Below are 23,940 nucleotides of genomic sequence, written 5' to 3'. Positions count from 1 at the left end.
ACTAAAATGAACCAGATGAGCAGTAATATAGAGTTGAAAGGAGTTTTTTCATCAGTGATATGGCATGACTTCTTGTGACCGTCTCCACGTCAGGCCTTAGATCATTGTGAAGATGTTAAAATTGCATTGCTGAACAGACGACGTATTCCGCTAATTCTTGTTTGTGGCCTTCCATGAAGGAAATGTTCACCCTGCCTCTTGCAACTGCTTTGCACGCCGGTTTTTACCTACCTTTAAAAACGCAAGTCAGACATTGTAATACACAGAGCTGGGAATTCCGCCGATGTGACGGACCGGTCTGTCTATATCCGCCTATGACGGACGCCCATTTTGTAGGCGATAAACGATAGACGGGAAACTTTAAAAAATTGTCGGACGAAGGATAGTCTTAAGTTTTACCCGTCTATGTAATCGTCTATTTTACATTTTATCCTAAAATTCGCTTGCATTTTAGCCGAAAGTACAATCCTCAAGGATGAATGCACTTTTAAACCCTTGTTGTTGTTGTGCGAAGCAAAAGAGTGTCATACTTCTGCTCTTGTTAGAGCACCCTGTTTCTTCTTCTTCTTCTGTGTAGTGGCGGCTTCTTCTTCTTCTTCTTCATTGTTGTCTTCTTCTTCTCTTTTATTTTGAGGGGACGTGAAGAAGAAGAGGCTTAGTCACTGGAGGTAATCATGGCAAATTAACTTTGGATTTCGACATCAACAAGGACCTTTGGATGAAATGCAACACGGGATTCTAGTTAAGGTAAGCTGTTTTAACAAACTTAAACAAACACTTTAACAAACACAACATTTTATTTGACAATGTTTTGTCGTCCTTGTGCTGAATGCATCGTGCTTTTCGGGTGGCTGAGCGCGCTCCTCTCACAACTTGTGATCACAGCCGTTTACTATCCGCTATCCAGCTTGACTCTAACAAACTGAACGGCCCATTCTGAATAACGTTATGAGTTTCCAAACAGAACGTTGTTCAACAATGCCGCTCGTTTATTAGCGTGGATGAGACAGGTGTCATCATCAGATTCAACAAGGGAAATGTCGGGTGAGGCTGAGATGATGCGATGATGGTAAATCCACGCATACTCTCATTTGTCGATCTCGCGCCGGGACCCGGGGTTGGGTGTGGTGTTCCGAAGTTGATAGTCGGAGATGCTAACAGAAGCCTGATTAAAATGATAGTCGGACCGGCCAATAGGCGATTACTAAACGGTCCGCAATTTTTTTGTAAAATGCAGAGCTGTGGTTCGTTTGATGAATCACATTGTGCAAGCTAAATTGTTTGAATGTACCCCTCCCAGAATGCGCAAAGTAACTGCACAGCAATTTTGCGCATTTTGCATATGCAATCCTAGGTGCGCCCAGTTAGCTTCCACATTGGTTTGTATGTGCAATTAGGTGTGCGCCCGCTTTTGCACACCTAAACGTTTTGTAAATGAGGTCCTTAGTGTGTTGTAACCAGAAGATGATCAATCCAAGCAGCGATGCCAGTTTGCTGCAAAATGACACTCCTTCAAAGGCATATGAGGCAGCCATAGAGAGGTTTCTTTTTCTGACCCTAGCTCACATGGCAAAACTCTCTCATTATCCCATTCAAAGCTTCATGTGTTACATGTGGTAAATTACATTATTTCATTGGCATCATCATCATCAACAACATTCCAATGTCTCAGATGTAGCGTAGTAGAGCACATAATCAATAGCATTCAAAAGATTATACTCTTAATAACAGGATTGTGTGGTCAATGCGGTTAACTGCACATTAGTGAGACATTTGTATCTGGAAAATAATAAATGTTAACCGTGTTCAGATCTAAAACAATGACAACAATATTGGAAGTTTATCATACACTACTATAGCCTACTCGGGTATAATTTTCTGTTCTTTGAAATAGTTCCCTTCCCACTTGTCTTGTGTGATTACATTTTGTTTGAAGTCTAATCAAATTCTGCTGAGTCAACAAGATGTCATGCCATTATTTTTCTTTTTAGCTACCAAAGTAGAGTTAGCGGTGCTCCGACTATAATCAGAGGAGCCAAACAGACATTTTCAAAAATAATTACACACTGCATTATGTTGAGGTATGTACAACATCCACTTGTGCACTGACTGTGTACTATTTGTCATGCTGTGTGGAAAATATTGCAGCAACTGACAGATTTACAAGTAAATTCTGCTGGTTTTTAAACTCGTGGCGAAGACAAAAAAAAAAGAGGTGTAACACTCCTGTGGCACATCGACTGTGAAATGCTGACATTTATGATCAATTATGAGTCATATATATATATATATATATATATATATATATATATATATATATATATATATATATATAAATAATTAATCATGTTTTTTAATCAGAGATGCAAGTAAACCTTTCTAGATTATGAAGATTATCAGGCGCTGATTCTGAATCCTGCCCTTGTTTTTTTTTCTCTATGACATCAGGTGTTCATAATAATGAGAAAAATCATAATCATAAAATAATAATATAATATGTACTATAGTAATATGTGTGCATGTTTTCCCACACACACACCCACAACCACACACAGTCACACAAACAATACATTAGTTTAGCTGCTTTAAAGTAAACAATTCAACATCCTGAGAACGGGTCCTTTTAGCTGAAAGTTTTCTTTCCTGCCAACATTTTCACTGACATCCTCGTCCATCACTCAGCAGGCAAAGCAAACGAACATCATGAAGTTATTTTAAGGAATGCCAACATTCACTGGTGATTTACATCATGCGCCGGAGCCTTTACACTAACTGCCTGACCACAATGGGGATGGAAATGGGCTCATTAGTTTAACATTAACAGGTAGGTGACACGCTCCAGTGAGGTGGATTCCAGCTTAGGCATGTTTCTTGTAAATGAGTTGTTGCCGCATTGTTTCATGTTTGTGATGGTTCTGCTTCTCTGCAGCACAAACTGAGCATTGTCTGTGCCTCAGTTGATAATTTTACTGACTGTGTGTTGACTCAGTAAATACAGTACGGTACAGTATATCTAAAAATTAGCTAATTGGTTTCACAGTCACAGTAGTCTTTATTCTGACTCAAACTGTGAGGATGTGAGTCATTTTCGAATGAAGTTAAGTTAATTTTCCTCTTACTCACATTACATATAAAACGGCACAACCTTATGACCGCTTGCACAGTCGAATAATATTAAATGCAAGTGCAAACCAATTCTGATTTTGTCACTTGGATTGACAGTCAGAGAATGATTCATTTCATGATATCTAACACTAGCAATGTTTACTCTTATTCGACATACTTTTACTCTCAGTATGATGGCAGTGCAGATCTACACTGCTGCAAACTGCAACCACAATAATAAAGGCTGATAGTAAAGTTGTGGCCTGTTGTGTATGATGGAAATACAAGCACTTTCCCTGTGCCATTGTGGCTTTCTATCTGCAAACTTGCCCAAAAATAACATCAGTCCAACCTTCTCACTCACTCAACACTCAGATGATTGGACATGAAAACACATTTCAGCAAGCAAATTCCTGTTCTATCTCAAGACTTATTCTTGGTCCATGAGCCCATTTTCTATCCATGTGTGGGAGAACCAGCAAATCTTATTTACTTTAGAGAAAAGTGAAATGCATGGGTCGCCCATATTCACACTGACAGGTCCATTTGGAAGCAATCTTGAAATGTGTCATGGAAAAAGCACGACGTCATGCAGCATAGGACGTCAGACGTCGCCAGCATTCATTTTTTTCCTCGGAGGCTGGCAGTGATGGTATATTTGACAGGATTTAAGTACATGTTCTAGTTCCTCCCTACAAATCCATTGGCCACACATTTGAGTTTGAAGAGGGAAAGACTACGGTATTTATTTATTTATTTTTTTATGCTGAGTCCGATATATGTTGTTGACACGACGGGGCTGCATTATCCGTAGTGAACTGTGACCAACAATCAGGGACAAAAGAGAGGAAGACTTTTATCAGTGTCACCTCCTCCAGATAGGAAGTCCGGGTAATTGACTGTAGTCACGTTAAGTCAATATCCTGTTTGAAGAGAGCACTGTTCTGATCCACTGAACCTCAGAGTAACACATGCTGGCTCGTCTCACTCAGATAGTATGATGCCTCTAATCTCTTTACTTGAACTGGCTGTATCCTCCCATCTGAAATATTGTCACATTTGACAATTGTATTGTCCAGTTGCGCACACACCCGCAAACACACGCCTATACACCCCCACACACACACACTCACATACACACCTGCACACAGTATACACGCTTCTTTATCACATGATCACAAGGCCTTGGTGAATGAAGCGTTGTTGGCAACTTGGAACTGATTCCCATGATTGATAATGCGATTTGGAAACACCGGCCGGGCCTCCGCTTCGAAAACAGGTTCAAACGCATCTAAACTTTAAAGCCACAGTGCGTAACTTTGTTTTTTAAGTCATTTTAACTGAAGCCAATACTAGATGAGATACGAAAATGCTGATTAAGCCAATCAGCGCCTCGGACATCTTGCTGTATTTTTCAGTATTTTATCTTTGATATTTAGTGTAGAGTTAGATTGCCGTGCTGGTGCACCAAAAATAACCTACCAAAAATGACCTACCAGAACTGACGGACCGGAAGTAATGCATTTTAGCTAGCTATGGTAGCAGAAAATAATCACACAATAATTTCTGTCCTTCAACACGGAATAAAAACATTCTAGAATCACATGGTGGTGGAGGGTTGGGGAGGCGGGGTCCTAGGCATAGCCTTCGTCCAATCAAAGCGACGGCTCTGTTGTTGTCATGCAGAATTCCAGACGAGGGGGCAACAGAAGCTATGAGATGAGCCACAGTCAATACTTCACATTCGTTTGGTCTAGCTGCCGCTCAATATTTAATTGAAACACTCATCCAAAAAGTGATAAAGAAGTGATTTTGGACATACATTTATGCACGTTTCTTCTATTCCTGTTGCTATTTGGTAAATGTTTTGTCATAGTAATGTACAGACAAATTTATAATAGAAGTGCAACGTAATCCTTATGCAATGCAGATCTGGTCATATTTTGAAGATGCAGTGAATGTACGGATGACCATATACAACTTTTTCAACTTCCAATACACTACCAATACTCAGAGCTGGTCCAGGCTACGAATGTACCACAATTGAATCAAATCAATTCTGAAAATCAAATTGCAAAATCCTGAAAAATTACCTCAACAAATGCAATGAAAACAAATAATATATTTCTTAAAGTACAAAATAACCACTGTTTAACTTAAACATACTGTAAGAATATTATCCCATTGAGTCGAATAATCACACTTAACAAAGTTCACTCCAATTGTTTTCTGTGCAGCTACAGACTTAACTTCTTAAACATCTGTGACAGAGTTTCATTGACAGTGAGTGGAGGATAGAAAGAATCTAGTGTGGCTTGAAGTGCTCAATTAAGCATTTAAACCCAACATTAAGCACTGCCTTTTTGCTTTGCAAATGTTTTGGAGGGTGTTGGTTTCTTGGGGGAGCAAGAGGTTTGTTTCTTCAACTCTGCGGTGTTGTGAAAATTCTCATGCTGTTTTTTGTTATGCCGCTTCAATGCGCTTGGTCACGTTACACTTCACTAGTTCTCTTCCACCACAAGAAACTGCAACGTCTTTGGACTTTTAACGAAAAATACTGCCACATGGCCGACATAACTCATACTCCTTGCTACTTTGATAGCAACTTAGCACACGCCCTTGTTGTGATCATGTGGGCTTGGATGCAGGATCCTGGTGCTGCTGGGTATTAGTGCTGGAATCGGACTATTGGAGTGCACAGATAAGAGATTTTGGATACGGTCCGATATAATCCGTCATTTTTTTTTGGCTCAACGATATCTGATATCACTATCAGATTTGGGCAGCCCTATGAGTAAACTAATCTAGTTAATTTGAAACAGTTCAAGGCAAGAGGTCATGTTTTTTCAAGTGCCATTTAGGTCAACGTTTTTTTGTTGTTGTTTTTTTAAACTCATTATTATCAGTCCCATTTTCCTTAAAATGGCCTTGTCATTCATATGCATTTTCCAAAAGACTTTCTTTTTGCGTCTGATTGATGACAACGCTTTTGCTTGCTTTTAGGCACTATTTTGTTTCTTTGCTTGACTTCCAGCAAAATTGCCTTCATTGTAAACAGTGATTTTTCTCAAAACAGCATTAGTGCACCTTTGTTTAACTCTGGTGTGGGAATTGTTTTTTTTTTAATATCCATTTAAGTGTGGTCATTGCTAAAATTACATAAATGATGACCCTTTGGGAACAAAAAAGGCAAAGACAACAAGAATAAACACAACATGAGTCACCGACATGACACTCACAGCAATTAAATTCACTTTAAATCAACAAACATCTAATCTTCTGCTCTCAACCTAACCCGCTGTACTGTAATGTCATCTTTTCAAACCTTCTCAATGCAGCTGCTCTCTCAAAGCATTAACTGCATGAAGTTTTGTTTTGGAAAAATAACCAAGTTGTAAAAACTCTGTCATAACCAAAACAGGCTAACTTTGGTATTATGTAGCCCAAATCAAATTTGGATGAAAGACAGACTATGGTGTAATTCTGCATCCATCACATTTGGTGAACGAAAGTTGTTCAAAGTAGGGGAAGGGGAACATTCTCTGGGTATCTAATCCACCAAACTCTAGTTCAGGTTCCGAGTCTGAATTCAGACAGGGCTTCAATGCTTAGCATGGCGACGGGACGGATTGCAAAAGGCTGAGGTAATTGGATTGGAATACGGCATTGAGTGTCAGACAACAAAGGATATCCATCTCCCTCGTGGTTGTTCAGCTCTTTTGTTGGCGGCTGGAATGTATTTGCTCATTCACACCACTCTTCCAAGCTCAGCGAGGACAGAAGGACGGGAGAGGGCCACCAGGACAGGATCAGTCTGGTGGTCTCGCCTGCGTGGCCCGGGCCACAGTGCCTGTGTGAGGATGCGTGAACCACGGATCCCCCGACCCCTCCCTCCCAAAGCCCAGGGGTCATTTGTGTGATCATTACCATAATCACATTATGGCTGCAGGAGATTAGCACCATGGCCTCAGAGGAGAAACCCTGCTCTCCACCATGCTTAACGGGACGCTGCTTGACTACCATTCTGGAAGTAGATGGAAGAAGGGAATAAGGAGCAAGGGTCATTTTAACAATCTGGATTTTATTTATTTTTTTTTTTTTTGTTGTATAATTATTTTTTCCACATTGATCTCCAACAACATCTCGTCATTATCATTCCAACCAAAGCATCACCTCTGGGCAGGTCATGGGATCGTAACACACACGCACACACCCATTCCAGACTCAAATTTGCCTTTTGCCGTCAAGGGAAAAAAAAAATGGCCCCCAGGGTTTAAAACTTCTCCAATTAACCCTAATTACCCAGACGGAGTGTTTCAATGAGGCCTGTAACCTGAGATGTCTATCAGCTCTGGCGGGCAGTGAGCAAGCGATACCTTTCATCTTGAAGTTCAACCACAGGAAATGTGGCATTTAGATATTGACAGCAGTGATTTAAAGTGATGGAATGAGCGCGCTACTCTTTGAATTCACATAGGTTTCAAGAAATCTTATGCTATGACCAATAATAAACATTTAGTTCAATTCTTGCAGGCCATCGCAAATGACAATATTTTTCTTTTTGCAATGATAACTTTGGAACTTATTGTATATTAAAAAAACAAAAAAACAAAGCTGATCTTTTGATGGCGGCTCTTCCCTTTTGAAAATACAGATTGCATGATGTTTTTCTGGAGTCAAAATGCTGGACAATAAAACTCTTGAGGACTACAATGCCAGAGGATACAGAACAGAAATTGATAGAACTCCTCAGCTTTGGGCATTGCAGATTTCAAGTATCATTGAAAAATCCCCATGCGTTTCATTTCTTGCCTGTGAATGTTAAGAGATGCTGTCACTAAGATGAAATTTTAAAGAAAAGAACAAAACAACAGGTTCATTTAATTTTCCTATCAGCACAAAGATAAAACTGCTGTTAATTATTATTTGTTATTTTTGCCCCACACCTTTTCTTTATTCTCCGATACCACGAAAAATGTCACAGTGCATTAGTGGGAACATTATTCACACAACAATGTGGTTCTTGAGATCGTTTGGAGCTTCTGTGGTAGAAATGTACAAAGGAGATGTGTGACTCCCTCATAAAGAGCAGTAAAGTGTGATGGTGAAACTCGACATGGTTACTGATTGATACAGTCCACCGTAGCTCCCAAGTGTGTTTCCGTTTTTTGTGACCCACTGACTGACCTGTGTAATTGCCTCACACAAATCACTAACCACTAACCACAGGATGAGAGCGGGTTGCCATCTTCTTGTCTGTATGAGCTTCTCCAAAAGATTCACCTGGCTGCAATCACTCTTTTACAAAAAGGCTTCCACAAAGGTGCACTAATATCTTTCGCCAATTCTTTTTATATTGAACAATGGTAAATTCATCCATTTTTGTACTGTAATTGTGGAAGATTATGCAGAATGTTTGGACTGTGGAACAATGAACATGTACACCCAGCTTGTTTTTCACTGCATTTAAAAAAAAAAAGACATTCCAGTAAAAAAAAAAAAAAAAAAAAAATGCAAGAATTCAGCAGGCATTCTGATTATTTCATTCATGGAATTCAATGCATTTGCTCCAAGGCTCGTACCGCCCAAACAGATGACGAGGATACTCTTCATCTATCAAAAAGCCCTTCACAAAGCCACTGGCCTTGATGCTGATTTTTCTTGCAATGCAGGTCAGTGTGGTTATGATGAAGGAGTATTAGCGCCACCCTAAGAAAAACACACTACAAGATTAAAGGAAGGCAAGGCAGTTTTATTTATACAGCACATTTCGTACTCAAGGCAACTCAACTTCACAAGCAAAGACAACACCTACAAGCATTTACAAACACAACAGGTAACGACATTCAGAAGCACAGTTGTAATCTTACGAGAGCAAAGTAGTACATTTGAAAGCAGTTGTTTATTTTTTTTAGATTTAAGTCACAATTTTATGGGAATGAAACAAAATACTCAGTACATTAGTATCAAATTATCCCTATCAGGACTTTAAAGTGTGCAGAATGTTTTGTGTCTGATCTGTCAATGTGGGCAGCCTCCAATATGAGTTGCTGTGTTTATGAGGTAGTCCGCAAATACTTTGGGGTCTGCTTCCTTCCACAATATGAGGAGCCTAAATCCATCATTATAGCCATTAATTTCAATACCAAAGGCAAATTTTCATTCCTAAAGTCAAACAGCAGTAGGACCTAATATTTTCATAATATTACAACTGTCTTTCTTTACACAATATTTACTAATTATTTTTACTAAACTTTTTGGAACAATTGCATTTGTCAGAATAGTTTTAATGAAACATATGTTTATTATATACTGTATATAGGTTTACTTGAGTATTTTTTGTGAGAAGAAAAAATATTTTTACTGTTTTAGAGTGTTTACATTTCTCTCACGACTTTTATTATCATCTAAAGGTACTTATTGCTTGCCTATTTTGGTTTGGTCACATGACTGTCGCCAATTCAGTGCAAGTACTAGTGATGTTGAACTCCATTTGACCAATGAACCACAGCCAGGCAATCAAATGACTGCACTCAGTCTGTGCACAGCGTATATGTTTGTGTGATGTGGTTAAGAATATGGATGGGTGAATGGATGGATTATAAAAGAAAAACCCACAGCTATGTCATGTGTTGTTGTCTGTGTCTGCTCATTAAAAATATCAACATTTCAGCCTCCAAGAACTCAATTTTGAATTTGAGAGAACAGATTCCGTGTTTAATGAATTTGAAGTGAATTTATGACAATTTTGGTGGGTAAATATGCCCTAATCTGTGTTGTTTAATAAAGTTAATTCATTATTGCTTTACAGTGATACTGTTGGCCAATATTTGAAATTGAACAGTCCTATTTTATTTTATTTTGTCAATGTGATGTTCATGCTCTGATTTAAAAAAATAATCTGGAAGTTACCCACCAGTTACTCAGTACTTGAGTCATTTTTCATTGAATACTATCATTTGGGTTGTTTGGAGAAGTCATAATATTAAGTAATGGTAGACTCGAGCACAATTTTGGTTTGCTGCACGTACACGTACCTCTGGTGGTTAAAACAAAGCGTATCATCGTGGCGGGTGTTGATTTCAAAAGGCCAACCTTGGCGGTTTGCAATCTTCGTCGTCGGAAAGGCGATGGGCGGGCCCTGCGTGTCGCTCATGAATATGTTAAGGGTGGAGGAAGACCGTGTAATACACTCACACACGCACACACAGACACTCCCTCTCGGTTGAACTTGTGCAGGCTGCTTCATTCCTCTCACCAGTTCTCAGTCAAGTCAGTCAGTGCGTCAGTCGGGCAGTCAGAAAACGCGCACCGCCGCATGGCTTGTCTTTGCGCCAACTTTCTTCACTAACAAGTGGAATCTTGTCTCCCCGGACGAGGAAGGACGAAACGCGGGACACGGCGAGGGAAGAGGATCCCGTGCTCGGCTTGAATCGTGACGTGTTTCTGGCGTGTCGTGCATGTTCAAATCGGAGCGCCGTGGTGCCGAGTGTCGGCCAGACGTGTAGTTCGATCAGGGGCCACCTCAGTCCGCAGGCATGACTTGGAGACGGGTCGTCGTCCTTGCTGCCTTTTTGCTCCCCTTTCTCCTAAAGGTACGTAACGGTAGTGTGGGGCTCCTCTTTTGGGGAGGGTGGGCATGTATGCATGAGAAGGGTCACGCGGTTCAAGCTGCGTTCATATACTTTGATTGTCGCTTTAATGTGGCTATGCTAACATGACAAACGGCGTGCAACAACATTTTTTTTTAATTGGAAAACAACAATCCCTTTGAGAGTTTTCTAGCACTTCTCTAATATGGCGCTGCTTTGTCGTCAACAGGTGTCAGATGGATCGGGACAATTCGAGTTGCAAATCTTGTCCACGCACAACGCGAACGGAGAGTTGCTGAGCGGCGCGTGCTGCCACGGCACGAGGAGCACGGCGGATACCAAATGCACACGGGGAGAGTGTCGTACCTTTTTTAAAGTTTGCCTCAAGGAATACCAGTCGAGGGTTTCAGCGGCGGGGCCGTGCAGTTTCGGAATGGGATCTACGCCTGTCCTCGGAGGGAATACCTTTTCTTTTAGGAGCTCGGTCAGGAATGACAAGGCTAGGATAGTTTTGCCCTTCAGCTTCGCCTGGCCGGTGAGTTGAAGGAAAAAAAAAAAATATATATATATATATATATTTATATATATGGGGGTGGGGGGTATTGTTTACAAGGCAATTGTGTGTAATTACTGTCTGTCAATCACTTGCTTCTCAAGAAAGCACAACAATGTGAATGCGGTGAGGAAGGACCCCCCTGGTCCCATTATCTGCACCAATTAACCAGGTGCAGCGGTATTTTTCCTCCAAGAAGGCCTTAGGCTGACAGCCTGCTGCTTCAAGTTTCTTTTTAGATAGCATGAAATCTTATTTCTGACAAATGTCATGTGCATCAAAAGTTTTGCTCCTCTTAGAGTTCTTTCGCTTGATTTTAAGGATGAGTAATGGTGTTGTAATTTAGGGCTGCTTCTGAATAGTTGGGAGTTTTCCTTGCAATAAAAAATGCAGTGATGTGGCTTAGAAGTAGTCGCCAGAAGATCTCAAGACTTTTAATAAGATTCTCTGATAGTGCTCCTATATTGTGTCCCAGCCTTTAGTGAGCCAAGGCATGTATTTACATTCGAAGAAGTCCCAAGACACACCACCTTACAAAAATGTAATTTAAAGTCGATACTCAGGCTATGTATTCTGCCATCTAGTGGAAGAACATTTAAATCTGTCACTATATGTCACTGGCATAGATAGATGAGTAAATCATTTTTAGACCAATGGGGTGAAGTTTGATCATTTCCCACAGAGCACACGTTGATCGAAAATCACAGTGCTCTGATGTATTCATGTATAGTAACAATCAACAATGCCCCCAAAAAAATCTGCGAGTTGCTATAATATACAGCAATGTGTAACCAGCACTTTCTTTGTCTGGTATTTTGGCCGCAGGATAGCATTTCTCAGCAATCACATGCAATTTGTTGTTAAAAGAACAACATTGGTTTTCCAGTGCCGTGTCGATCCTCTTCCTCCCTGGAAGCTGGACATGTTAAAAACATTAAAACCTCAATTCCTGGTTTCCTCAAGTGTCAGCTCTTTCTCACAGCTCGGCCTGTGGGAATGTTGTAGCTTTGTGCAAGATGATTTGCCATGCTGGAGTGCATTTGAATGTTGACTGCACAGACTGACTGGCCCCACAGCTTGGCCCGCAGACAACTCAACACACACACACACACACTTGCGCGGCCTGATGGGTGAAAGGACCAGTGGCTCTATGTATGTGTGTCCAATTACATCAAAACTATTTTTGTCTCAATCGAGGTGCATGTGGTGGATTTATTTTTTGTTTGCTTGTTGAGCACTGCGCATGTCATTGGCACACGAAGAGTCACATTATGAGCGAAATGGAAGACTGCATGGTTCCTTCTCACATACTTTTTTGTGCGTGTTTCAGCAGCAAGTTATTACTTGAAGGCAGAAAGAGACATTTTCTGCGATCTAATAGTCAGTTAAACAATGTTCTCAGCAGGGTTACGTGCTATTTGATATCTCCTGGCGCCTCACACATTCCCCCCCCATCCTTTTGCCCTCGTTTTAGTCTAGTACCATTTGACTGAAATTGACAGATTGATGACACAAGCTACCACCAAGTACTAAAACCACAAAGTGACTTTACCTTCAAATTTCAATATACCTCTTGAGCTTGAGGAAGTTGTCCTGCTTTCCTTTTTTTGGTAGATTCTTCTTGATAAAAGTCTCGGCGGATACCCTGTTCCTCTTCATTGAGGATACTGTTGTTTATGCTAATTGTGATGAGTATGGCTGATTAAGGACAACATAAGTAGTTGATGGTAGAGTTTAGTGGCCTTTGTGACATTTCTTTATTCCAACTGAGGATTCCTAAAGGTATAAAGACAAATGTCTGTCTCTGTTTAGGCCCCCTTCATGGTAACACTGAGGTAATGGGCATCTCAGTGCCAGATTCATTGTATTAGAGGTTGGAATTCAATTGGAGGGTCATTGAAATGCATCCAGACAAAGGCAACATTCGTTTTGGTTCTGTATTCAAATGAGGCCAAATATGGTTTGAATTCCAGTGCATTTCCTGTTCGAGTGAAGCGCTTTTGGGAATAGATGCATTTTTCCGGAGGAACCGTTCAAAAGCTAAGCGAACCTTTTGACTTCTCTCATCCATAGCTTGAAAAAAAAAAAAAATGCTTTACCTCAGTGCACATCTACAATTGTCAGCCTAGGTATGATATCACACTTTTCATCAGTTGATTGGCTGCTGTGAACGGATAGCAGTGCGGCGCATTCAGGATGGTGGGAACCTCGGGTTCATGAAGTCTCCCCCTCCACCCCTTCGTTTTCTCTCAGAGCTGCATGAAGTTGGCCTCTTGTCCGTGCAGGGTCTTTGTTTAAGTCACGCTCGGTTGGACCCCAGGCATTTCATCACTTTAACCTTGCCACCCACAGCAACTGCTGCACTTAATGAGGCTGCACACATGTGCTTAGATCAGGTAGGGTGAGAGCCAAGCATCCAGCTGCATGCCATCGGCTGGACGCCTTTCAACAAGAGTTGCCATGCTGCCCCGTGTTGATTCGACCGTTTTACGCCGCCCTTTCATTCAGTGCGCGAGCCCAGCCAGCCGGACCCTCGCTGCGTGTATGGCTGCGGGACAATGGCGTACCCCCGGTGACTACCGTGAGGATTACTGAGCACAATGGCGGCAGTGCAGTTCTAATGCCAGTGCAGGACAAGCAACAGGAAGCAGTTGTAGTGGACTCAGCAGTGATGATGTCGGCTCGCAGGCCAACTGGAATCTTGCCTCTGAAATCTCCTCAGCATGTTGGTCCATATCAATACAGTAAAAAAAGACCTGATTGGATTAGCTGAGTGCAGGTGTTCAAATGGTTGCTTTGGCGGTATTTCCTACTCGGGTCAAAGAATACTATACTATACAGTACCTCCAATTTATTCGATGACAAGTATAATTGAGTAGACTAACATGCTCATCGCTAGTTTGTATGTTGCCAAAATAAATCTTTGCCAGAAAACTTTGTGGAATAAGCATTAGAGTTTCGTGCAAATACAGGATATTTTTCATTAATCGTTAAACGGTTGGAAGAGAAGGTAATATTTCAAAGCTGTTCAGTCGACTTTACTGCGTAATCATTCTTTTAATTATAGCGTCATTTTCTGCTGTATCGCAATGTCTCTCAGTCTTGTTTTGGCATTTCAGTGATTGATGAAGTGGGACTAGTCCGTCAATAGTGGGCTCAACCTTGAGTGCGGCCACCTCTGGCAAGTGGGGGGAGTAATGATATGTTTGTTTTCTATAGGCTGCTCTGATGTGGTGCTCAAGTGCAAATGACTCAAGTATAAGAGTAAAATCTTTCTGTTGGCCAGGTCATTTTGAAAGTGTGCTGGTGGTGTTGTGACAGTTACATAATAGCCGCTTCACAGGGTCGCTTCAAACTGGATAGAAACGTGCATAGAAAACAACCTGTTTTAATTGGGTTCAGCTGTTTTTGTTTCCCAATAAGCCCAGTGACCCTCACGGTGGACCGAGGGCGACGCTGCTTGTTTTGGTTCAGTCGTTTATATGGCTTTCATTCTTCCTCTTGGGTTCAGGGCTGGATGGCCTTTGGAGTCCCTTGCGCGGCGTTTTTGTTTTCCTTGGCACAAGGAAAGATTCTTCATTCTCCCATGCCAGTTGAAATACCTTGGCAGGATGTTTAGTAAGCTGCTGATTGTACAACATTGTCTTCCTCCCAAGTCTTTGTGATGAAAATCTCTGCGCAAACAACACATTCCTTCCTGCCAGGCCATCAGTGCCATCGTCGGCTTAGTGGGTGATTCTCGGAGTTGCCTTATTGTGACTGAGCCTGAATGTAATGACAAACAATGCGTGTTACTCAGTGGCCTCAATCATTGGTTTGATCTCAGGCTCCCGAAGCGATTGACTCAGGAAAACTGATAGAGGAGGTCAACATGTCTTTGTCACAACCGCTTACATTTCCTCTGAGGCCGGACTTTTCTCATCTCTTGTGCCTTGCCTTTATTTTGTCATTTGGCTGTGAGCAGTAAGACTTAGCTTGTTTTTATTCCAATAAACTTCCTTGGGAGGGTATATCAGCTAGCTCCAAGAGCAGTATTAGCATTCAGGAAAAATCCCCTTCGCGGTGAGACTTGCGTTATGTTTTTTGTGATTTGAACTGGAGTGTTCTTGGCTGCTCACGGTATGTAACTTGTCTTGTTGGATAGTGGCTGTTTGGCCAGGAAAGATAAGATGGCCACACTCACTCACTTTGTTCGGGAGCATGCACGCTGCACTTCAAAGACAAGCTCGGAGTCAGCTGGAGTCTGGGAAAAGTGAACCTGGCAATGGCAGACAAGCAGATAACGGCCTCCGAGTTATGGTGTGATGGAGTGAGGACCTGTTCCCTATCTTGGTTTCAGCAAGCATTTATTTGATCTGGAACTACATTAATGGTAAAGTTACTTCAGATTGAGTTACTGCTGATGTTGTTCACACAGCACTTTGCTCATGTTTGTATCCACACTATCATTGTTCGATGGAAAGTATCTCCGCGATAAAAAAAAATAACAAACACAAATGTGAGAATTTGGCTTAAAACTTCTAAATAAACAGCACATTTGGAGACTTTCTTTTAATTGGACAGCATAGACCGTAGTGGGTACTGTCAATTTTATGCCACAGCTGCCGTTATTTTCCAAACAAAAAATTTAAAATTCAGAAAAGAGAACAAATCACTCACTTGTCTAGAATGCATGTCAGAGTCATTTTTGGGAAGAATAGTAATTTTTCTTTTTTTTTTTTTTACCAAAATATCATGTGTTGTAACTCAAATTAAAGGAAACTTTTGGAATGAACAAAAAAGATGAATGTCAAGTTGTTTCTTAAATACAACACCTCACAAAATTTGGAGTTGTGTGATTTTGTTTTTCTGCCTTAAAGGGTGATTCATGTTGGATCGTCCTGGTGGGTCTTTGGCAAAGGGCCGATCAGTTTATAAAGGCATCTGTTTTTAATGAATAATGTTACCTGGCGCCAGACTTTTTTTTTTTTTTTTTCCCCAACCTTCAGTTAGAACCCAATGTTGGATTACATCAAGATTTGGCTCCAGTTGTGGCAATATTTGGTGTGTGTGTCTTAACAAATCCTAAAGAAATTACCATAGGTAAATATGAAGCCTAATTTTGCAGGCTTCTTTCTTATTTGTACAAGAGGTCTGAGTACTCGCATGTAAAAGTAGTGTGAATCTATGGCGGCACAGTTCTCTTGTCTCCATGTTGAGGCAAGTCCTCAGTCATGAAAGAGAAGGGTGTGTTGGAGATCGGCCTTAAAAAAGGAATTTGCCAGTAAAACAAAAGTTGTGCGCCATGACGACAATCCCCCTTAGTGTTGTGGTTTTTTTGGAAGTGGAACCGGGAGATTTCTGTGCGGGGTGCATGTCCTGCACCCTCAGGGAAGATTCAGGTTTGGCCATTGTTGTGCTTTAGTAATACGATAATCCTTCAAAACCAGATCCAGAGATTTGTTTCAGAGCTGCTTTACGGTCAACTATAGAAAATCCAGCAGTCATTCCCGGTTTCTCATATCAACCACAATTACGTCAATGGTGATGTCGCAACCATGACTGATGTTGATATTTTTGGGAGATGGGTGATCTTCGTGGTTTCTGTGTTGATTTGAGTTTCCCGTTTTTGAAAAGGACACTTACGTTGACAAAGCTGTGTCACAAATGTGTACAAAAGGGATAAAGCTACGAAATATGATCAGTTAAGTGAACAAGTGTCATTGTTTGAACCTTGACATCAATTCTAACAATCTCTGGTAAGGCTTGGTATAATAATCTATAAAGTGATCATGAAATTGTTCATTAATCTTTTAAGCTATTGGGACAGAAAGGTGTGCAGTAATTGGACGCATCCAAAAGAGGTGCTAGGGATTCAACAACCTGACATCAACTATAGGTAGTTGAGTGAAATCCATTCAAACTTCTCCTGTAGCTCAACACCTCCAGGCACCATTTTTCTGCTCGACATACACATCAAAACATGGCTTCAGAGCAGTCAGATATTCTCCTATTCCATTAAAAAAATAAATGTTAATTGACTAATTTTCTCAATAGTCATCAAGGATATTTAAATGCCCGTCCCTAGTGCCTTGATTAACGATAGCATTGCTTTAATGCTCATTTATTGTTTGTCAAGTCAAATGTATTTTAGTATCTAACCCTTTATCACAATAGAGTCTCGAAGGGCTTCACAAGCTCACGGTTGACAAATAATGTTGACATCCCCTGATCTAAAACCCACAAGAGGGCAAGGAAGAACTCATAGAACAAACCTTGAGTAGGGACCACAGATGGGGGGGGGGGGGAATTCCCCTTCCAGGATGACCAGGCTGCAATAGATGCCGAGTGGGCAATATTTAACACAGAATGTAGCACTATACAATATTAGCTTGAACAGAGTTGTTGAGGTGAATTGATACGGAATGTCTCCCGTGATGAAAATAGGAGTTATAATCCAAGAGGCTAAGTGAGAACACATGAGGGGAACACCAGCGTAACAACGCTGTTAAATGTTAGTGTGGGGAGGGAAAGGCGTCTAGTGGACCCTAGTTTCTTTTCTAATAATGTAGCTGCATGCTGGGCGGCGATAGTTGTTGATTAGGTCTTGGATTTCCATTGTTACTTGGTCTGCATGTGTTGCGCTTGCAGCCAAGTTGTGAGTCAGAGTCTGCCAAGCATGGTGATGATGAGTGCTGTGTTTCAAATAACCACTCTGATTGCAGGAGACGCTGGCACATGATGAGACAAATGTCTCCCAGAGAGATGGAAAGTTTAATGGCTGACAAAATAGGGCAAAGCAGTGAGGGGGGGGAAAGAAAAAAAAAATTGGGTGACTCATTGCCACTCTGCCCTCGCTCAGAGCCGATCTGGGGTTTTCCTCGGAGCAGGTGTGTACTCCATGAGGTCATCATAGCGACGGCGTGTGCCTCCAAGAAGAGTTGTCGGGGTGAAAATGTGACTATTAAACATGCCGTTGCGGATGTGAGAGGACGCTGTTGTGTGCACTCGCAGGCGTGTTGTGTGCTCCCTCGTGAATGTGGTGACTCGTGAGAAAGTGTAAGCTGATATCGGTGCGAGAGCTACCGACACTGATCAGTCCTCGTGCTTCAGGAGTGCAGACAAGCCCGACATAATGCAGCGTTTTTTTTTTTTCTGTTTCCCATATGCCTCCTTTAGTTATCATCCCGGTTGTTATTATTTTGTCTGGCTGTCTTTTTGTGACGCTCATCTTAAAAAACAAGAAAAAAAAAAACAAGTGTCAAGTGTGGGTGTTTCCCAGCCTTCGTAGCGCCACGTTTTAAATTGGCATGAAATTGCAAATCTCATATAGGCTGCAAAACAGACGTGCTTTCTCAGAACTTTGGAAGTCATCCGCTGACATCTCTGGCCACATTTTGTAAACATGTGGAAAACTTTATTTGGGAGGGAAAATCGGTTTTCAAAAGCGAGCAAGCTTTCTGTGGCTGAGACGAAGACATATTTTTGGCACGGTCGTCTGTATTATCCCTCTTTGTGTACTTTTTATTTTATTATGACTTGTTGAAGTCATTACTGTAGAGTCTGTGTCGTGTCATCCGGCTGGGTCATTGGGATGGGGGGTGGGGCCGCTTTGGTTGCGGTGCATCAGACTCCCTCCTGCAGGGTTTGTCTGCTCATCTTTCCTGCCGTTTGTCTGCTTTTGTCCGTCATGTTCCCCCCCAAAAAACTGCGAGCTTATCCTCCTTTAATCAGATCAACAAAACTGTTGTTGTTAGATGAACAGGTTGTTGCTTTGGAAGCGCTCAATGTGAGGTGAAGCTTAAACAAGTTTATTTATGCGCTTTGTGTAACCCGTATTTTAATCATTGCTAGTAAACAACTCTGATGTGTACATACAGATTTTCGTCAAATCTAACGATCTCATTTTCTCTCTTTTCTACAGAGATCCTACACTTTGATAGTAGAAGCTTTGGACTTCAACAATGAGACCAGCGGTGAGTAAGATGTTGAGCCCCTCATTTCCTTCTTTTACCTCTCTTGTCCTTAATGGCGTCCGGAAGGTCAGGAAAGGAAGTCATTTTTTTTCCGCTCCCCCCACCCACCCGCTTTCCACTAGGTCTCCTGGGCGAGCACGTGTCTGAAAGAAGAAAGTGTGTTGACAGGTGGATGTAAGGCGCGAGGGCAGGAGATGAGAAAGCAAAGGGGGCAGGGGGGTGGGGTTGAGAAGAAGAAGAAGAAGAAGAAACCAAGTGGAAATGTTTGCATTCTGCCCCGATGACTGATGGCAGGTGCTGCCCGTCAGGGTCTGGGTCACGCAGTCTCACTGTCACCGGGGCGTGAAACGCCGAGTTCATCCGGCCACCCCCTGGTCCGGCCCTGATGCCAGCATGCTCAAGTGGAACAGAAGGAGCAGGTGGTTGTCTTGATCTATATTACTAGCTTGCTAGTCAAGGTAGGCTTCAGAAGGTGTATGTGCAGTGAAGCGTCACTTGTGATGTGATTTACTGTCCTGACTGTTAACTGCTCATTGGCAATGGCGTGCTTGCTATTGGCAGTTTTGAGCCCAGCTTGTTTGTGCAACTCTCTTTGTATGAGGTCAACAAGGTTTCGGTCTTTTCTGCCGTATTTGGCGCTTCCCAGAGAACCATTAGGGCACTGGTGTGAAGAGCCCCCTTGAGTGTACTCTCGGTGCTGGTGAAGCCCCTCTGCGAGGAGGTTATTCTCATATCGTCGTACGTAGTCAGAAGTACCGACTTATTTCATTGGCAATCTTCAGATAGATTTCAATGAAGTATGCGGGGGGGGGGGGGGGGGGGGACGGCCACGTTTGCTTTCAAAAGTTAATATCTTCGGAGTGCTGTGATGTCGTGGGTTGGAGCGTGGCCTTGGCAAATTTGTCTCGTCTATTTTACGCTCTGCCTCAAGCGGGGCAACACTTAGCGGGGATGTGCTAGCCCCGACACAGCAGGCCGCTGCTCAGTAGAGAAGTGCCACATAGCTGAAGCACTAGATTCCAAGCCCCTGCGAAATGTTGCCGCTCACTGTGATTCCACTACTCAAACACCGCCCCGCTGCCATCGCATACGCACCACTAACATGGTAAATAAATGACAGCGAGCCAGCCTTTCCACTCTGGTTCGGCTACATTGCATCATACTACACAGAGGAGCGACTCACCCCCCCGGTCAACCCCCTCCGCGCAGTAAATAACATCTCTGACACATTTTTCATTCTCTCCCAGGTGAAAGATTCGCAAGAATTGTTGTGTGTGCGTGTCTTGTACGTGCTGTACAGTGAAGACTCTGTGCTGTGCGCCAGTGGCTCAGTTTAGATGTTTACTCTCTGCGTGCGTGTGCGTGTGCGTGTGCGTGCGTGTGTGTGGAGTCCAGTGGTCTACCTTAGTCCTTGTCCTCTTGACAAAGCCGTGACCCCCTCATGTTTGAACTGAAAGCCTGTGTGTGTGGTATCGGTGTAATGTTGTAAACAACATGTGGTCAGACCTTATTAGAGAATATTGGGGGGGAGAAAAAGGTTGACTTGAGACGATTTAAAAAATGTTATGTGAGCTAAGGGAAAAAGTGCTGATGGGCACACTGGCTTTCGCTCCAGCAATGAATACGGCGTTGGTGTCTTCACACTATAATTTATGGCGACTGCGGTTCTGTCCTGGCCCAAGCAGATGCAAAGGGCAGCATGAAGCTGTAAACCTGAGTTGGAAACCGACTTGGGACAGTTGGTAAGGGAGTGTGAGTGAGGCCAAAAAAAGCAGTTTAAAGTGCTCATTAAAAGCCGCCTTCTCTTTTTTGCATTTCCTGTAACTACTCTCGCTCACCAATACACATAGTTGCTTTGATTACATATAATCAGCTATCTTCTGCGATTTGTGCTCAGGCATTTTCGGTTAGCCGCTGCAAGTCCCCCGTCGTGCGCTTTGAAACGCGCGGTACATTCCAGCACACTCGCACCGAAACACGCTGGATTCCTTGGAGCAAGAACCTTGCAGCTGGTGTTGACGCTCTCGCTTGTTGTCGTGTTCAAGGTGCAGATGGGAAGGTGATAGAGAAATCTTCGCACTCGGGCATGATCAACCCCAGCCCGCACTGGCAGAAGCTGACTCACAACGGCCCCGTTGCTCAGTTTGAGTACCAGATTCGGGTCAGCTGTGATGAGCACTACTATGGCTTCGGCTGCAACAAGTTCTGTCGGCCCAGGGACGAGTTCTTTGGGCATTACACGTGCGACTACAACGGGAACAAGACTTGCCTGGAAGGCTGGTCGGGACCAGAGTGCAACACGGGTAAGAGGTCGTGAATTGTCGGCGTGGACTGCGTGACATCACAATGTATTAACTGAATCCAAGGAGAAGCTTGAGAAAGTCTAAATTATTTATGTATTTTGAAAAAAAAAAGCAGCCAGACTGCAGTGTGACTCATGCTGATACATGGTCGCTGGGTCATTGCTACTGAATGGATGACTTTGTTTGTATAAATACTCCACCCCCACTTTCTATTTCCATTCAAATGTTGTCATCAGCATGACTGAACAAATTTGTCCTAATTTTTCTGCTTAGTTTTCGTAGTCCTAAATGTTGACATGTGACTGATCTCATGGAGAATACATGCGTATTCCTGCTCGGAGACTAAAGTGCTAAACATACAATCCAGCCAAGCTAAAGCTTATAAGTTTGCATTTAGTTGCCAGGCAACCAACATGAACTTTCTCCCCTCTCTTTCAGCGATATGCCGACAAGGCTGCAGCACCGAACATGGATCATGTCAGGAGCCAGGTGGTTGCACGTAAGTGATCCAAGCTGCCCTGTGCCATTTATTACTGCGTGACTGATATTTTGTTGACTGCGATGGTGACATCACTTTGCCAATCCGCTTATTATTGAGGTTGTAGTGCAGCATACTGAAGGGCGTTTGTTATGGGGTTACCTTATCTCCCTGCATGCCAGGACAAGTAGTGCAAACAATACGATGCAGCACTGTAGTATTATTACAGTCAAATATCCAAATAATATCCCCGATAAACACTCTAGCTATCCTCGCTAAAGCTCTTGATTGTGCAAGTGTTGTCTGTGTAGTAGTGGAAATAATGTGCCTTGCTCAAGGATGCCAAGAGTTTGTGGGAAGTGAATTGATATATTTGCCTTTTAGCACGTGACGACAGGTTGAGCGACTTCCTCCTCAATGGGAGCAGCCTGTTTGAGGAAAAACAGGGTTAACTGCTTAGAATCCAAGTTGGAAATGTTTTTTTTTTTTTTTCTTTTTTCGCCCTCTAATTAGGCTGGTGTTATCAGTCAAATCATGTGTAACATATGGGGTGCGCTTTTTTAAAAGCGTATTGTTTGTGCAGCTAATGGCTTCCTAATGCTGTTTATGCACACAGCCAGAGGAAGAGCCAGTCACAGATGGGTATCGGCGCACGGGCATTGTGTGCATCATCCTGTACGAAGCCCCCTGCTCCCATCGCAGTCTGACATTAGTTGCTTTCTTCGTTGTCTGCTTTGGCTCCAAATCAAGCAAGAGGGAGTGTGGGGTCGGTTCATTTTTATTTTCACAAGCGTTGTTGTTTTTCCTCAAGCTTTTGAACTCAATCGTGTTTCTTGTAAGTGCTTGTGTGGCCACTGGCTGAAAAAGAGGTTGAAATGTTTTCCCACACAGGTGTGGCTGTGTTTGGATCTGACTTGCTTGTGTTTCTCATCATAGTTTGTATCAAACCTGCCCTTAGGCAGGGGTAGCCGCAATTGCAGCTGACACCGTGGGAATCTTGCGGAGTTTCTACAAATGGTTTGGTAATAATGTACCTGTAAACGTGTGTTTTATAAAACATCATCTGTACCCACTGAAGTGGTCTATGTTTCCATGTTGAGTAGTGTGCGTCAGAAGTGCTGCGCAAAGTACCGCTGCATTCCCCGTAATTTAGCCGCGTAATAATAAAATCATTTGGGAGCTTGCTGGGGAATCCTCCACCGCTACTCATTGAGAGAAGATTAGCACACTTTTAAGAATCGCCTCTTTAATCACAGAGTTAGGTTTACTTAACCACAGGTTTACTTTTACAGTCCATTTCTGGGGGCTAATCACCATGCGGCTCTCCCAGAGAGCACACTCCATTTGCTGTCGTTGCAGTATGCAGCCCCATCACCACTCAGTCACCTTTTTAAGGAGCGCACCTATCAGCCAGGTTTTATTATAGAGTCCGGGAAGAAAAAGAGCGCAAGTTATCTGTGTAATTATGGACCTGGACATGTCGGCGGTCAGCAAGAAAGAGAGCTTTCCTCCTCCTCCTCCTCCACTGGCCTGAGGCAAAAGCCTAACTCCTGACTCATGGGAACCAAGACTGCGAAGAGCCCGGTGGGATCCACGCTGTTCTCTGGTTCTCCTGCCAAGCCGCAAGCACACTGTTGGTCAGGAAAATGTGTGTTCAGATGCTAATGTTAGCCATGTCAAAGGTCTTTGGAAGTGGAATTTAGTGTTTGGACGTAAGTGTTATTGCAAAGCAGAGTTGTTGCATAAGCAGCGTTTCATTGAAGTTGCATGTGTGGCCTTTTAAGATGCAGCAGTCAAGGCAGAAAAAACGGCCACTTTGTTTGCCGTGCAGCCCAAGTTAAATCCAGATTATTGTTGCTTGTTTAGCAATGTGGACTAAACAAATGATTAATTTACAGTTTTTAGATATAGTGCGTGTGTGTGCGCGTGTATAGGAGTTGAACAACATGTCTTT

The 23,940-nt window shown here is 42.5% G+C and overlaps 1 protein-coding gene across 4 annotated transcripts in view; it reads left to right on the top strand.

Moving 5' to 3' along the window:
- The first annotated feature begins 643 nt into the window (after positions 1–643).
- The window catches only part of jag1b (jagged canonical Notch ligand 1b), a 43,266-nt gene continuing 19,969 nt past the window's right edge, over positions 644–23,940 (top strand). Inside the window, exons 1-6 of one of the 4 annotated variants that reach the window (XM_086044467.1) lie at positions 644–747; positions 10,489–10,700; positions 10,927–11,232; positions 19,154–19,205; positions 21,251–21,508; positions 21,947–22,007. In XM_086044467.1, coding sequence (XP_085900593.1) covers positions 10,644–10,700; positions 10,927–11,232; positions 19,154–19,205; positions 21,251–21,508; positions 21,947–22,007 — 734 coding nt within the window. In that variant the 5' untranslated portion in view covers positions 644–747; positions 10,489–10,643. Of the gene's footprint in view, positions 748–10,211; positions 10,701–10,926; positions 11,233–19,153; positions 19,206–21,250; positions 21,509–21,946; positions 22,008–23,940 lie in introns of those variants that run through there. The other 3 variants (XM_086044469.1, XM_086044468.1, XM_086044465.1) reach the window with 3 other exon arrangements.

Source organism: Filicampus tigris, chromosome 11 (assembly GCF_054856515.1).
Source record: "Filicampus tigris isolate MCC_2025a chromosome 11, RoL_Ftig_1.0, whole genome shotgun sequence".
NCBI classification, from domain to species: Eukaryota; Metazoa; Chordata; class Actinopteri; order Syngnathiformes; family Syngnathidae; genus Filicampus; species Filicampus tigris.
Note: the sequence above shows the minus strand (reverse complement) of the source record. Positions and strands in the feature narration are given on the sequence as shown.